Source organism: Oncorhynchus clarkii, chromosome 12, assembly GCF_045791955.1.
Source record: "Oncorhynchus clarkii lewisi isolate Uvic-CL-2024 chromosome 12, UVic_Ocla_1.0, whole genome shotgun sequence".
Taxonomy (NCBI): Eukaryota; Metazoa; Chordata; class Actinopteri; order Salmoniformes; family Salmonidae; genus Oncorhynchus; species Oncorhynchus clarkii.
In genome coordinates, this window is record NC_092158.1 from 63893956 (window position 1) to 63910713 (window position 16758).

Consider the following 16758-nt stretch of genomic DNA (forward strand, 5'->3'; position numbering starts at 1 on the left):
TCTCTGTTATCAAATATCCTGAAGGCAGTGTTTTACTGTTCACTCAACATAAAGGTTATCAGTAATTTTATCTGTGTGATTGTCTGTAAGTACTATAATGCCCAAACATTGGCCTTGTTAACATGATATATGACACCAGAGCCTCCTGATTGGCCATTATGGGCCTCCAGCTAAATCAATTTCCTACTAATACAAGATGGGAACACCAGACAACATTTGTGTTATTTTTGTAGTCGTGCGTGCCACCCTGACCCTATCCACATCCCACCCGTCCCACTTCTCCCCTGATCCTCCCTTTACCATCTTCCCACGGTTCCTCTTATCGGTCGAGGCCTATCAACAACTTTGTCTTCTCTTCCTCCTTCTTGCTCTCGTTTTTTAGGTCGGCGAACACCTGGGTGAAGTAGTGCGGGTCAGAGTTGATCTGCAGCATCTTGCCACTCATGCGGTTGATGATTTCCAGGCAGCGGTCCCAAAAGGCCTCCTTCTCAGCCTCCACCAGGAAGGGCTTGAGTGGGTAGGAGATCTCGTTGCCCATATAGGAGTAGGACAGGTAGAGGCAGGTGAGCAGAGAGGCTTGCAGCTCCCGCTCGCTGGCCACCTCGGAGGAGACCACATCGCGGCACAGCATATAGAGGAAGACCACGTTGGCCGGGGTGATGAAGCCCTGGTCCTGCCAGCCCTGGAGAAGGAGGGAGCGGTCCACGCTTCGCAGCCACAGCACCGGGTCGGTGGGCGACAGGCGCTTCAGCCGGTAGCAGCGCCGGCACAGGAACTCACCCAAACTACGCATTAGCTCACTGGTGGAGGCCTGGACGATCACCCGCTTGGGCGTGCCCGCGTTCGTTGCCTGGCCCCCAGTGGAACCGGTCAGCGAGTTCTTCTTGGTGGCTGTGGCCACGTTGGAGACGGTCTTGGAGGTGGGGATGGTGGCAGCTATGGTGGGTTCCTGCGTGGTGAAAGAGGACAAGTTGGCGCAGGACTGGGACTTCTTCAGCTTCTGGCTGTTGGTGATGGTGTGCTCAGTGCTGACCTTCTGCCCGTCGTCGGGTGGGAGCTTTTTGGAACCTTTCCGTTTGGCCGATACCGCCACAATGCGTTTCCATGGCAACACGCTGATGAGGGACTGGCGCTTGAGGCTCTTGGCGTCCTTGGAGTTCTTGCTGTTCTGGACGGCCGTGTAATGGCCCACAGTGGCCGGGCCATCTTCGAACAGGGCCGCCTTCCGGTAGCTGGGGGAGAGGGACAGTACAGTACCCATGGTTCCTCTGGGGGAGAGAGTTATGGATGGAGTGTTGGTTCTCTTCTCTGAGGGATCTGACAAAAGTGATTTTAATGGGAAGAACCAAAGATGATTGTTCTCTGAGAGGGGAAATGGTCCCTGTCAATAAACAGAAGAGAAAGTGCATTACAAAGTAGTATGCTACAGCGTTTTGTGCATCGTAAACATTTGGTATTTGGATGACATTGATTACTGAATGCATTTTCAACAGTTATTAAAACAACAACTGTTGATCTGTTGAAAATGCAGGAGGTCAAGTATTTTGTATTATTTGTATTAATTGGAAGGCATTAGATATATTAGATATTACATTTGAATAGTATTCATATTTAGTGTTTATTTCAAACACATAGTTTTTAGTTTGTTCGGTTGACATACATCAGACGCAAATCTGACTTCCTATCTTTAAAACTGAAGTAATCAAAATGTCCAACTTATAACCAAATCAAATTCCTTTACAGCTTGGTTTAGATTAATCAATCAATTCCTTATATGTGTGTTAATTGGCCTATGAATAATTATCACGTTTCTTAAATAGCCTGTGTTTACAGGAGGTTCATAGTTGCATGTTTTTTGTGTGTGTTAGTCACAGATGAATGAATAGACCTTGGACTATATAAAACACCCCAGTTCATTCATAACGGCCAAATCTCGCAGCATTCAATATACAATTTTGAAATTAGTATTTGTTTAATATGCATATCAATCGTGATGTTAATATCATTTATAAAATGGATTATGTTCCATATCTCTAATTTCGAATGCGAATTTGAATTAATCTAACCAGGCAAAACATTACATCATTACTATGAATTTTATATAAGGAGCGAGATAAGGCCACCGAAGCATGATCCAGAAATGTGCGCAAGCATCCATCTTAGCTTCAAAATGGAAGCCTTGAATGAAAACACCATCCACTTTAGCACAAGACAGCTTTGATATAGATATAGATGTTACAGTTGTTGATGTTACATATTTTTTGTATTTGGGATATTGATAAATATTATTTATTGATGACACAACCATTATTGAAGACATTTTCTCTCTCAGTTACCAAGATATTGCTTTTAAAATGGTTGCTTAATTGTGCCCAATAAAGACAAATGCAGTGCAATGATAAAGACACCGAATATACTGTATTGTTTATAGCATGTTGATTAAAACACTTGATAATGATGCTGACACAAGCTGCAGAATAACAACTGCTCATAAAGCCACAATGTCTTACCTTCAAATCAGTAGTCTTCTGGTTTAATCCATATAGAACCACGGCTTGTAATCTTTACTTTTAGTCAATTCTTGAGTATCATGTTATGATTGTGATTAACCGATAGGCCTAATAGTTGTTTTTCACACCGAGCTGCGGCCACTGGCACAAGCGCTGTCCACGGTCCTGTGGTATCTAGGGGGGAGCAAGACAAGGCGCTATGGAACTGAATGCTCTATGAATGAACGTTTCCCGGTTCTTGTTAAGTCTATGTGTGGTGTCTCAATCTTCAGCTAAGAGTAATGGAATAGTCTCTTTCTCATAGAGGGCAATACCGGCACACAGCAGATGCGAAATGTATTGCCAACACTCGCTATTGGAGTAAAAATGTATTCCATTGAAGAGCAAAAATCAATAGCACGGCTGTTATCGCAGTCCTCGCGATGAAGCAGACAGAGGGGGGTGTTTCTCTCAAACACGCCGTAGGGAATGTCGAGAAAGAAGAAAATGAAGATTTAAACATTGAAAATAAAACGATAAAATGTATTCTAAAAATAGAGCGCTTATCCTTAAGCAACCCAGCAAAAATCTCGACGCGTTGATGCAGGCATCTGCAGATACTCGGGTTGGCTGTGAACCTGATATGCAGCCATCCCATTGGTCCACGCTATAGGCTGCTATTTCTGCTATGTCGCTCTCGCAATCGTAGCGCTAGAGACTGTATTGTCTGTGGATGTGTGGGTAGCCAACCGCTGGGTGCTCGGTCCATGGTGCTGAATCCGCTGTATCCAGAGGTGCCCTTCACTCCACTGACAACCAATACAGTTATGCCATACAAACTAGTTGGATACCCTCATGTAAACTCAAACCCCATTGGCAGATCAGGGTTCTATATCTATATATATAGGCCTATATCTTTTAGATAAACATGCATTTGTAACTTATTCTGAAATTCTGCATCGTGCATTTCCAATGGACATGTTTTTTTAACAATGCGGAATAGCCTACACTTGAAATCCTTAATCAAAAGGATAATTTAGAAATTTAGGCCATTAGCCTTTCCATGTCACCAGAAAAATACCCTCAATATTTATTGGAAAGTAACATCAAGCTCATCACCTTGCACTTTCATCATCCTGTGAAGTTCATAACTTATTTCATCTGTAGCCTAATAAACTGCATGCTTTCCTGACGAGTCGTAGTGGGAGGACCAATGTGTTTCCATCGCATTTCCAACTCTACGGATAGCTTTGTTACAAAAACTGTTGCGTTATATAGCAAATGTACCTACTCTGGTCTTGGCACGTGTGCACTGGCCAACAGCTTGCAGGTACAGTGCGGGTAGGCTGTGAGGCCAGGTAGGCTAGTCTACTTGGTGAGATTGTTATGAGTCCAAGTTTGCTTCAATATGTTTGCTGTTATATAAATAATTGCGCATAAAGGCGTTTCTACTGCCATTTCTTGCATAATACATTATACAGACACAAAAAGGTCCCACCATGTCGAACGAACAAATTATCTGTTGGCATTTATAAAATTGTTCTGAAACTTCCTGTTTCCATCACAGCTGTCTTGGTTTTATTTTAGACTGCATGAATTTACTCACATAAAAACGGTGGATGGAAACGTGGTTTCGGTATTTATTTTAGACGGTATGAATTTACTCGCATAAAAACTGTGGATGGAAACGTGGTTTCAGTCTTTATTTTAGACCGTATGAATTTACTCACATAAAAACTGGATGGAAACTTGGCTTCTGTTTTCTTTTCATTTCCTCGTCTCATTTCTTCAAGATTCTTTCTCAATGGTTTTTACATCTTCTTCTGAGATTGACATTTTTTTGCCGAGTTGTGAACATCGAGGTAAAGGCAGATTCAGGTTGGAAATTCGACGGATATTCGCCTGTAGTTTTCCTTATGTCCACCAACAGCAGTTAGGGACGTAAACAGAGTGACAAATCAAAATGTTCAAATTTCAATAGCTCTTTAACCATTACTCCTAAAACTTTCAAACCCGATGGCATAGCCACACATTGCACATACCTTTTTTTTGTTGATTTACATCTCGCACTATTTTAAATTATTTATTTACATATTTGAATTTCAATAGCTCATTGGTCATATGACCGAATGACTTCAAACAAGGTTCAGATTGTCCATTGACTACCCTTCTTTTTTGCAAACTCTTTCGTTTGTCCATTTTCATCTCACATGATTTTACATGAATTTTTCCAAATGTCAAATTTCAATAGCTCATTGGTCATGTGACCTAATGACTTCAAACAAGGTTCAGAATGTCCAATCAGTGGGCCTACACATTGCACACTCTTTAGTTTGCCCATTTTCATCTCACATGATGTTACATTAATTTTTCCAAATGTAAAATTTCAATAGCTCCTTGGTCATGTGACCTAATGACTTCAAAGAAGGTTCAGAATGTCCACTGACTAAGCCTTCATATCACACACTCTGATGTTTGTCTACTTTCACCTCATGCTATTAGACTTAAATCTGTAAGCCTGAAACCCAGTAGGTGTGGACATTGCTGTACAGTGGACACCCACACTCAGAAGTCATTTGGAGAAAAAAGAGAGTATCTGACTGACAGAGCAGTTAACAGTGATTACTATTATCTGTCTGACCCCCTTGTACCCTCAAACCCTTCCAGGACAAACCCTTCGCAGGATATTCCATGGTCCCTAGGCTCCTTTCTAACAGTCCTCAAGCTTCAATAGGATAGTCAATGACTGTGTAACTGTTGAAATTCAGAGTCAATGGTATCATTTTGGTAAATCTTATGGTCGGGCATAAAATGTTGTCTTCAGTTTCTTGCTTTCTCAGGTCCTAATGAGTGGACGGTATTGATGCCTTTTCAGTCTAGCTCCAGACAGGTGTCGTTATGTTATAAGCACCACACCACCCCAATCGGGGGTCATAACACCCCGATCACCTTCTACCATTTGTCTACACTCCAAGAACCATGAGAGCCCTCCAAGCTGTAGACGCCCCCAGATCCATGACAACTGAGATTCCCATATCCACAGCCGCCTTAGCTTGTAGCTTGCAGGTCTAAAAGAGTTTTTTTGTCCTTGCTATGTTGAAATATCAAAGACTAAGCTTTTTTTGTGACTCTGGTAAGTAATTTCAAGTCAAAGCCTTGTTTTCCCTGGTACATAAATGTATACTACTAACTAGTTCTGTTTATTTAGACTTTGCAGCATAAAAATCTTGTCGGGAGCTGAAGAATACCTTCACAGCTGTATGTTAATGAAGAAATCCTACAGCTCAGTGCAATGGTAAATGTTAAGTCAGCTGTGGGACATGGACAGTCGAGGGGGAGGCTGTTGTAGTGACAGTAGAGTCATCACTATTTTCAGGACTTTTCTTTTGATGAGGGTCACAGCACTGGAGAATAACCTGGTTCTGGGCCAGATGTACCGGACTCATTGGCCTCTAAAACAGTAAATCAAGTTATGTTTGCTTGTGCACTGGTCATCCTTATGTACTCCATGCAATACTTGCTGTTTGTAATAGTTGATGTCATGTTTTTGTCCACATTTGTTTGGAAATACGTATAACTGTCATTTGTCGTTGGCATACCGCTGCATGGGACTGTGACATTAGTTTCCATGTTGTCCACTAAGCTGGTTGTTGTTAGTCTAAAGCATACGTTTACAAGGTTGTTTAATATTTGCATTTGTCGCCCAGCTCTCTGCCTCAAGAGTCCAGTCTGCCTTTCACAGCCTTTATTTCAAAGACGACATTGTAATTCATTTACTGTCCCGTAAATGTTTTGGTTGAAAATGAAAAAGTATTAATATTCATTTCTTACAAATAAGTGCTTTTGTGCAGGGTGGATTTTTCATATCGTGATTATCTGTTTTCATATTTTAATATATTGTAATAAGCAACTAGAATTAGATAGTGGGTGCTAACATGGCAACCGTTTAACCCTGCTGCGCTTTTATCTACCTATTGACAACAAAAAAAAGCTTTTTCACATATTTTTATTGGCTATTTTAGTCCATAGTATTTAAGCCTTGCCAATAAACATGCGCCACAGCTAATTTGCCCAAATAAAGATGACAATGGGAAAGGGAAATATTGATGATGGCCAGAAATTCAGTCAACACCAACTAGATGATTACTCCAGAGACAGAAAGTGACAATGTTTTTTTTCTTCAAATGTTAAAGGATTGTGATAGTTTGTTTTCAGTTCATATTTAAGAGGACAATGACTCTTCTAAATGTGTAACATTTGCATATTGCAGGTCACAGCTCTGTGGCGAAGAAACAATTGTGAGGTGGTGGTTGCTGTTGTGAGGTCAACAGACAAAAAGTCCTCTTTAATTCTCCAACATTCGAAGTTTAAAACTCTGCAGCCCCACAAATGCCTGTGGGTGAGGTAATAAATACGAGTCATAACATGACAATAAGCATTTTTTTAAAATCCCAATTCTAAACATAGTGTAAAAAGATTCATACAGTATTAAGGATGAAGATAGAAGTACATTAGATGTGCACCTAGCCAAGTCTAAGGACATGTAATAATATCATTATGTAGCAAACTGGAATGGGAGTAGAATGTTTCTGATGAAGTACACTTGAATATTTATGGCCCTTATTCTGTCACTTTAAAGTAAATAGTGAAGATGTGTCCTCACGTAAACACAGTATTTTCAGCAATAACACACTTTTTTGACTACATAACACATTATGTATGATACTTAATCTCCCTAACGAGGCAGATATACAGTTGAAGTCGGAAGTTTACATACACCTCAGCCAATACATTTAAACTCAGTTTTTCACAATTCCTGACATTTAATCCTAGGAAAAAAATCCCTGTCTTAGGTCAGTTAGGATCACCATTTTATTTTAAGAATGTGAAATGTCAGAATAATAGTAGAGAATTATTTATTTCAGCATTTCTTTCTTTCATCACATTCCCAGTGGGTCAGAAGTTTACATACACTCAATTAGTATTTGGTAGCAGAAAGAAGAGGAAGGGAAGCGCTACTAAGGTACACAATAGTACATTTTGATAGACAGAACGTGCTCTTTGGTAAATTGGTAATCAAAAAGAAAGGAGGACCAAGGCACTCTTCATATAATTAATTAAAATGCCTTTATTAGTATGGAAATGTTCAATAGAAACAAAGTTTAAAAAATCTGAGGTGTTTCAGCTGCATGGCCTTTGTCAGGGAGTACAAAAAAAGAATACAATGTCCTCTTTTGAACAGCTTTTCCAAACAACCAGCTTAGTGGACAGCTTTGCCCTAATTAGAAGAGGGAGTGGTTACAAAATTGATTGGACACACCTAGTAAGCAATTCTATACACATCAAAAAGTGAAATACTGTAGCTATGTTATCATAAAAATACAGCTCCAAGCTAGAAGTATCAGGACACTTAGAAAGGTAGTTCTAACCTTTAATATGACTGGGAGAAGTGTCAAGAATAAGAAAGCAATATATTCCATAGTACTCTAGAACACAGCAAAACATGAACAACAACAGTCTAAACACAGCTGAGGGCAATTGATCAAAATGTCCACTAGATGGCAGCAAATGGACCTATCACGACCCTACAGGAAGGGTTCATTTAAACCAGGGTATTTAGTGGTCTGTAGTTTGTAAATCCCAAAACGTTCCCTTTGGTTTAACTGTTTAAGAAGGTACCCTTTTCTAATAGAGGCCGGAATATGATCAATACCCATAGCTAGTAGGGAGGCACGGTTTCCATGGTGTACGGATTTGTAGTACCTTGCCATGGGGTAGTCTTCATTGCCTACCGGTACAGCATACTTGTGTTCCACTAAGCGGTCTTGAAGGCATCTCTTTGTCCGTCCAATGTAGAACACCTTGCACTGTGGACATTCTAATCTATAGATGACATGAGTGGTTTTGCAGTTAATGAAATGCTTGACGTAATACTCCATGGCAAGGCACTACAAGTCCTTACACCATGGCAACCCTGCCTCCCTACAAGCTATGGGTATTGATCATATTCCGGCCTCTATTAGAAAAGGGGACCGTCTTAAATAGTTAAACAGTTATTGCTAACTTACAGTCACATCAAAAAGAGCAGCCAGAATAATAGCAAAGTAGCCACATTTGCATTTGTTTAAGCAGTTTTCTAGTGACATTTATTTGGATACATCCATAACAATGAGCTGAGGCGCGATTTCGCTTGGCATAGAACATTTTCTCACACGTCAAAACAATGTTGTTCAGAGGAGCTAGCCAACAACACAGCAAACACAATCACTTCAAACTGAAGCTGGAAAGACTGCAAATTAGCTGCACTTCATTTCGTTTGACCTTTTTTCAATTTACATTTCTTTGTATATATCCATAAAAATTATGCCAGTTGATTCATGATTTCGACTGGCTGAGAAACGCTGCCTGCCTGTATGTCTCATCCCAACTCCCGACACGTTCATTACTATGGGACAGCTGCAACTGGATCCTGGACTTCCTGACAGGCCGCCCCCAGGTGGTAAGAGTAGGTAACGGACATCCGCCACGCCGATCCTCAGCACGGGTGCCCCTCAGGGGTGCGTAATCAGTCCCCTCCTGTACTTCCTGTTCACTCATGACTGCACGGCCAGGCACGACTTCAACACTATCATTAAGTGTCACAGTCTATCTAAAAGATAGCGAAGGAGTCAGGCGCAGGACACAGATAAGAGTAACAATCACTGATTTACTCAATCCAAAACGTAGCAAAATCCCGTTCCAAACAAGGACAAAACAGGACTCAAAATACAACACACCGGAATACACAAAATACAATCACGCACAAAACAGAAAGGGAAACCAGAGGGTTAAATAAGGAACATAATTATGAGGTGGGAACCCGGTGTGTAAACAGACAAAACAAAAGGAAAAATTCAACATGGATCGGTGGCGGCTAGAAAGCCGGTGACGTCGAGCGCCGAACGCCGCCCGAACAAGGAGAGGGAACAACTTTGGTGGAAGTCGTGACATTAAGTTTGCAGATGACACAACAGTGGTAGGCTTGATCACCGACAACGACGAGGCAGACTATAGGGAAGAGGTCAGAGACCTGGTTGTATTGTGCCAGGACAACAACCTCTCCCTCAACGTGATTAAGACAAAAGTTATGATTGTGGACTACAAGAAAAGGAGGACTGAGAACACCCCCATTCTCACTGACGGGGCTGTAATGGAGCAGGTTTAGAGCTTCATGTTCCTTGGTGTCCACATCACCAACACACTAACATGGTCCAAGCACACAGCATGACAAAACCTATTCTCCTAAGGAGACTGAAAATATTTGGCATGGGTCCTCAGATCCTCAAAAGGTTCTACAGCTGCACCATCGAAAGCATCCTGACGGGTTGCATCACTGCCTGGTATGGCAACTGCTCGGCCTCTGACCACAAGGCACTACAGAGGATAGTGCATACGGCCCAATCACTGGGGCAAGCTTCCTGTCATCCAGGACCTCTATACCAGGCGGTGTCAGAGGAAGGCCCTAAAAATTGTCGAAGACTCCAGCCACCCTAGTCATAGACTGTTCTCTCTTCAACCGCACGGCAAGCGGCACTGGAGCGCCAAGTTTAGGTCCAAAAGGCTTCGAAACAGCTTCTACCCCCAAGCCATAAGACTCCTGAACATCTAATCAAATGGCTACCCAGACTATTTGCAATGCCCCCCCTTTTACACTGCTGCTACTCTCTGTTAATATCTATGCACAGTCACTTTAATAACTCTACCTACATGTACAGCACATATTACCTCAAATACCTCGACTAACCGGTGCCCCCGCACATTGAATCTGTACCGGTACCCCCTGTATATAGCCTCGCTATTGTTATTTTACTGCTGCTCTTTAATTATTTGTTACTTTGATTTTTGAGGTATTGTTCTTAACTGCATTGTTGGTTAAGGGCTAGTAAGTAAGCATTTCACTGTAAGCTCTACAACTGCTGTATTCGGCGCATGTGACAAATAAAAATTGATTTGATATTGAATTTGAATATTGAAACAAATGTTTCTGACAAACAGCAAGGTTTATTCAAATCTCTGCTGTTGAAAACTAAATGTTTGTTGAAAAGAAATGTGAGATAATGTCTAGATGCTTTTTATAGTGGAGATCAAGTTGATAAATTGCCTGGCTGGGCTGATGAGACAGTGGATTGCGCAGTCAGATGGAACAGAGTAAATAGGCATTTTAATGTCATAGATTTAGCCTGTGGTAACTTGTGGAATAGACATCGGCTGGAATGCGTTTTTAACCAATCAGCATTTAGGATAAGACCCACCTGTTGTATAATGTTTAGCAATTCCTCACATTGCTTCTGTGTATCATCAATAAGTTCCTACTTCAGGTTTTGGACTGTCATGTCAGTGTTGCTCTGCCAGTTCTCCGGGAGCTGTGTATGTTCCTCATTCTTAAAATATGTCTCTATTACGTCTTCAAATTTTACACTTAGACTTGATTTGTGCTCAACCTGTACCTTGTGGCTGTTGATTTCCAAAATGTCAATTGTGATCATGGTCACAGTTCAATCACAAATGTATCATTCTCCACATTTAATGTCTGGACTGAGGGACGCCTGGACTGAGGGACGCCTGGACCGAGGGGCAGCTCCGGACCGAGGGGCAGCTCCGGACCGAGGGGCAGCTCAGGACCAAAGGGCAGCTCAGGACCGAAGGGCAGCTCCGGAGGAAGGGCAGCTCCGGAGGAAGGGCAGCTCCGGACTGAAGGGCGATTCTGGCAGCTCCCGGCTGACTGATGGCTCTGGCAGCTCCCGGCTGACTGACGGCTCTGGCAGCTCCCGGCTGACTGATGGCTCTGGCAGCTCCCGGCTGACTGACGGCTCTGGACAGACTGGCGGCTCTGGCAGCCCAGGACAGACTGGCGGCTCTGGAAGCTCAGGACAGACGGGCAGCTCTGGCAGCTCAGGACAGACTGGCGGCTCTGGCAGCTCAGGACAGACTGGCGGCTCTGGCAGCTCAGGACAGACTGGCGGCTCTGGCAGCTCAGGACAGACGGGAGGCTCTAGCAGCGCTGGAGAGGAGGAAGGCTCTGACAGCACTGGACAGACGGGAGCACCTGTAGGGAGTAGACGGAGAGACAGCCTGGTGCGGGGGGCTGCCACCGGAGGGCTGGTACGTGGAGGTGGCACCGGATAGACCGGACTGTGAAAGCGCACAGGAGGTCTCGAGCCCCGAGCCTGCCCAACCTTACCTGGTTGAATGCTCCCTGTAGCCAGACCAGTGCGGCGAGGTGGAATAGCCCGCACTGGGCTGTGCTGGCGAAACGGGGACACCATGCGTAAGGCTGGTGCCATGTACACCAGCCAGAGGAGACGCACTGGAGACCAGAGGAGCTGAGCCGGCTTCATGGCACCTGGCTTGATGCCCACTCTAGCCCAGCCGATACGAGGCGCTGCAATGTGCCGCACCGGGCTATCCACATGCGCCTCACGGCATAACACGGTGCCTGCCCGGTCCCTCTCTCTCTCTGGTAAGCACGGGAAGTTGGCGCAGGTCTCCTACCTGCCTTCGCCACACTGCCCGTGTGCCCCCTCCCAATAATTTTTTGGGGCTGCCTCTCGGGCTTCCAGCCGCGCTGCCGTGCTGCCTCCTCATACCGCCACCTCTCCGCTTTCGCTGCCTCCAGCTCAGCCTTGGGGCGGCGATATTCTCCAGCTTGTGCCCATGGTCCCTTGCCGTCCAGAATCTCCTCCCAAGTCCAGTTCTCCAAGTATCGCTGCCGCCGCTGCTGCTGCCCGTTACCACGCTGCTTGGTCTTTTGGTGGTGGGTGATTCTGTAACGTTCTTCGTCGGGCGAAAGAGAGGAGGACCAAAATGCAGTGTGATGATTATCCATTTTAATAGAATACTTTAACAACGAACAAAAACAATAAACCAACAAAATGAACGAAGACGAAACAGTCCCGTAACGTGAACACAAACACAGGAAACAGGAATTATCACCCACACCCCACAATACAAAACAGGCTACCTAAATATGGTTCCCAATCCACATTTTTTGTCCATTAAAATAACATCAAATTGATCAGAAATACAGTGTAGACGTTGCTAATGTTGTAAATTACTGTTGTAGCTGGAAACAGCAGATTTTTAATGGAATATCTACATAGGCGCACAGAGGCCCAAATTCAGCAACCATCACTCCTGTGTTCCAATGGCATGTTGTGTTAGCTAATCCAAGTTTATAATTTTAAAAGGCTAATTGATCATTTTTGCAATGATGTTAGCACAGCTGAAAACTGTTGTGCTGATTAAAGAAGTAATAAAACTGGCCTTCTTTAGACCAGTTGAGTATCTGGAGCATCAGCATTTGTGGGTTCGATTACAGGCTCAAAATGGCCAGAAACAAATAACTTTTTCTGAAACTCATCAGTCTATTCTTGTTCTGAGAAATTAAGGCTATTCCATGCGAGAAATTGCCAAGAAACTGAAGATCTCGTACAACGCTGTGTACTACACGCTTCACAGGACAGCACAAACAGGCTCTAACCAGAATAGAAAGAGGAGTGGGAGGTCCTGGTGCACAAATGAGCAAGAGGACAAGTACATTAGTGTCTAGTTTGAGAAACAGACGCCTCACAAGTGCTAAACATTAAATAGTACCCGCAAACACCAGTCTCACCGTCAACAGTGTAGTGGCGACTCTGGGATGCTGGCCTTCTAGTCAGAGTTCCTCTGTCCACTGTCATTTTGCCCATCTTAATCTTTTATTTTTATTGGCCAGTCTGAGATATTACTTTTTCTATGTAACTCTGCCTAGAAGGCCAGCATCCCGGAGTCGCCTCTTCACTGTTGACATTGAGACTAACAATGTCTAGACTGTATTTCTGATCAATTTGGTGTTATTTTAATAGATGCAAAATGTGCTTTTCTTTCAAAAACAAGTGACCCAAAACTTTTGAACGGTAGTGTAAACTGGGTGGTGTGAGCCTGATTGGTTGAAAGCCATGTTATATCAGACTGTGTACCATGGGAATTACCATTTTTTTCTCACCTTTTACTATTCTAATTACATTGTTAACCAGATTATGTCCAAAAGAACAGCCCTTAGCTGTGGTATGTTGGCCAAATACCACACCTCCTAGGGTCTTGTTGTTCAATCATTGCAGTCAGAACAAGTTAAATTGACATCCAGTGATGGAAAATGATCTGGAGAGTTTAATAAGGGCAAATTACCTTGTCTCTTGCAACATATTACCTTTTCTCTTGTAATAATTTCCAATAATTATTATTTTGATGGAAAACCGAATTTTGCTTCTTAGCTTTCTTCATTTAAAATGACTAGATATTCCTTCTTAATTCGCTCGATAACGTTATGGAAAAAGGGTTTCGTGGAAAAGGGGTTTCATGGATAAATGTGGCAACTCCTCTCTTGCTGCCAATAAAAAAAAATGTTTTGTCTAGGTCTCAGGCCTTGTGGGCGGGTTTTCAGGGGTCATTGGGTTAGAAATTTAAACTGGATCTGGCAACACTGAATCCCCTCAATAAAACGATAAAAGGCCAATTGATTTGATGAAATAGTGTCACATCTATTTGCAGTGCATTGACTTCATAAAAAGGGGTGAAATTAATACCCCGTGAAAGTAACCGCCCCGTCCGCTTTACCTCCGTATCATGTCCCATAATCTCTTGAATGGGGTTCAATATTATATAATCAAATTCTTGAAAAAGCGCTAATTTAAGATATATATAAATTATATTCGTATTTGTGAATTAATTTACTCATACCCGATGTCTTTAATCAAAATATTTGACACTCAAGAAGTAAGACACCACCGAAAGTTAGAAAAGTCTAATTTGAACTACAACCCCCACATTTTTTGTTAGAATACTGGAGAGTGCCTGCTCGAGCAGAGGACAGTGGCGCACCGCAGTTTCTTCTAATTCTAAACCTTTTTGACATGATTTATTACGTGTTCATATGCGATCTGGGGAGAGAGGGGCCCAGAGCCAGTGGTTGGGGATACAGGATGGTAAGAACCCACTATACAGGCCGTTTTCTGTGTTTTATATTAGATTACGCGTGTTGTTGTTTTTTACTGAACGTTGCCAACCAGTAGGCTACTTTTTTAAATGCAAAAAATAAAACATAAATGTATTCAGTATGCTGTCGAAAGAGAGACATTGTAGCCTACAGCTTGTGGGAGTTGTAGTGAATGTGTGTAGTTAGAAAGAAACGGTTGTTGTAGCCTTTCGGCTTCGTGCTTCTTCTTGGCCATCAAATATGTAGAAAATCGGCAGATGGTAAGTAAATTCACCCGGAGACATGTGTACATCTTAAATTACCGCAGTTTCATGACTTTGATGATGCACATTTTAGTCTCATTCTTAGCCTACTAAACAAATAAAAGGAAGTGAAATTGACTTGTCACTTTCATATTATATTAATTGGCCTTAATTTAAGAGTTCTGTTTTTAATAAATCAATACAATTCAATTTTGAACTATTTAAAAGTTTAAAATAATTATAAACGTTTTAATTGAATCCATTCATTATTTAATCCCAGTCCCCATCCCTGCAGGAGGCCTTTTGTCTTTTGGTAGGCCATCATTGTAAATAATAATTTGTTCTTAACTGACTTGCCTAGTTAAATAAAACAATTATAAATAAAATATTAATTTCAATTACATTTTATTCAATCCAGTATCCACACAGAGGTGCCAGCTCTCATCTCTTCTAGAGTTCTCCCATCTGATCTATGATTTTAGATGGCAACCATTAGTTTTCTGGCCTCTCCAACTTCTAGTACCATGGTGAGTACACCCGAATGGTTGTCGGATTTGGAGATCGAGTCAGGGGAACCCATAGAGGTCAGTAAGAAGGTGGGCATGAAAAAGGGAAGAAATTGGAACATATAAATAAATATGGAGTGCTGTAGAAGGAAATTGAACATGATGAGAGTGAGGATGAATTAAATGTGGTGGCAGATGTGGTGAAGACTGCCGAGTTTGAGCCTTGTCCTGATGGTGATAAAGATTTTTGGAGAGAATGAAACCTTGCCTTCTGGATGATATGTGGTGTCAGAAGAGGTTGGAGAATGTTGGGTCAGTGGAAGTTTCTGCCGTCCAGTAGGAGCATGTGCGCCGCATTACGCGACCGGGGACAAGAACTGTGACTTGCTTTCCTCTCCGGAGCAGGGCACCGTTGAAAGGAGTGATAGCTGGAGTGGCATTAAGTGTTGAAGAGGATCAACTGAAGTCTGTGACACCCGCTGTTTGGTGAGATGCAGACCCAGTGGAGAGCATGGTAAAACAGAGAAGACACTGTCTGTATTATTGAGTTTTGATGAAGAGTCTTTACCAGATAAGGTCAAGTTAGGATGTGTCAGTTATGCCGTGAGAGCTTTTATCCCGAATCCATTAGGGTGTTATATGTGTCATGCTTATGGTCATGTGGCAGCAGTATGTAGTAGGGATATACCTAAATGTGAGAAGTGTGCAGGAGGACATGAGACAAAGGAATGTGTGGTATCGGTAGAAAGATGTTGTGTGTAAAATGTAGGGTACCCATGGTGCTGGAGATCAGAAGTGTCCGGTGAGGGAAAGGCAGGTTGAGGTTGCCAGGATCAGAGTAGTGCAGAAGGTGTCGTATGCTGAGGCAGTTTAGAGAGTAGTAGAGGAAGATGGGTCCAGGTTGAGGTATCCTAAGAGGATCCCTGTGAATGGGCTGAGACCAATAGTGTGATAACTTGCTTCAGTAAGTTTTTTTTTTTTTGGCATTTATGGCCATGGTTGTGAATTATACCGTAGGAATGGAATGTAAATCACAGAGGATAGATGTTGTGGTGGCAGCAGCAGCGAAGTACTTGGGTGTACAAGATTTTACAGCAGAAGAGTTACAAGATGTTTTGAACGATAGTGTCCCGTCCTCCCAGGCTGCTGGCCTGGAGTAGGATCAAATGGGGACAAAGTAGTGGAATAATGGTGAGGTTTTAATGGGTGCAGGGTTAGTTGGTAGGGCAATTTTTGTAATGAATTCATACTACAGAATAGCAGGCTGATACCCAGCCAAAATAGTAGGTGGCAGCATGCATCTATAACATTTTGTTTACAGACTGCTATAATACCAAAGAAGAAGAAGAAACATGAACTTGGCCATGATTCATACAATGGATACAAATACATGTAATATTTGAGACCACTCTCTCACCAATTACTTGTGAGAGTAAAAAAAATTCAGATGTAAACCTCTCAACCAAAATTCTCATTAAAAGAAATCTCATTAAGGGTCCACTGGGAAA

The 16758-nt window shown here is 42.5% G+C and overlaps 1 protein-coding gene across 1 annotated transcript; it reads right to left on the minus strand.

The window, feature by feature from the left end:
• Positions 1–310: 310 nt before the first annotated feature.
• LOC139422120 (cyclin-dependent kinase 5 activator 1-like) lies at positions 311–1383 on the minus strand. The gene has a single exon (XM_071173273.1). The coding sequence runs from the start codon at positions 1259–1261 to the stop codon at positions 320–322; it is 942 nt and encodes a 313-aa protein (XP_071029374.1). The 5' UTR covers positions 1262–1383; the 3' UTR covers positions 311–319.
• Between the last annotated feature and the right edge of the window lie 15375 nt (positions 1384–16758).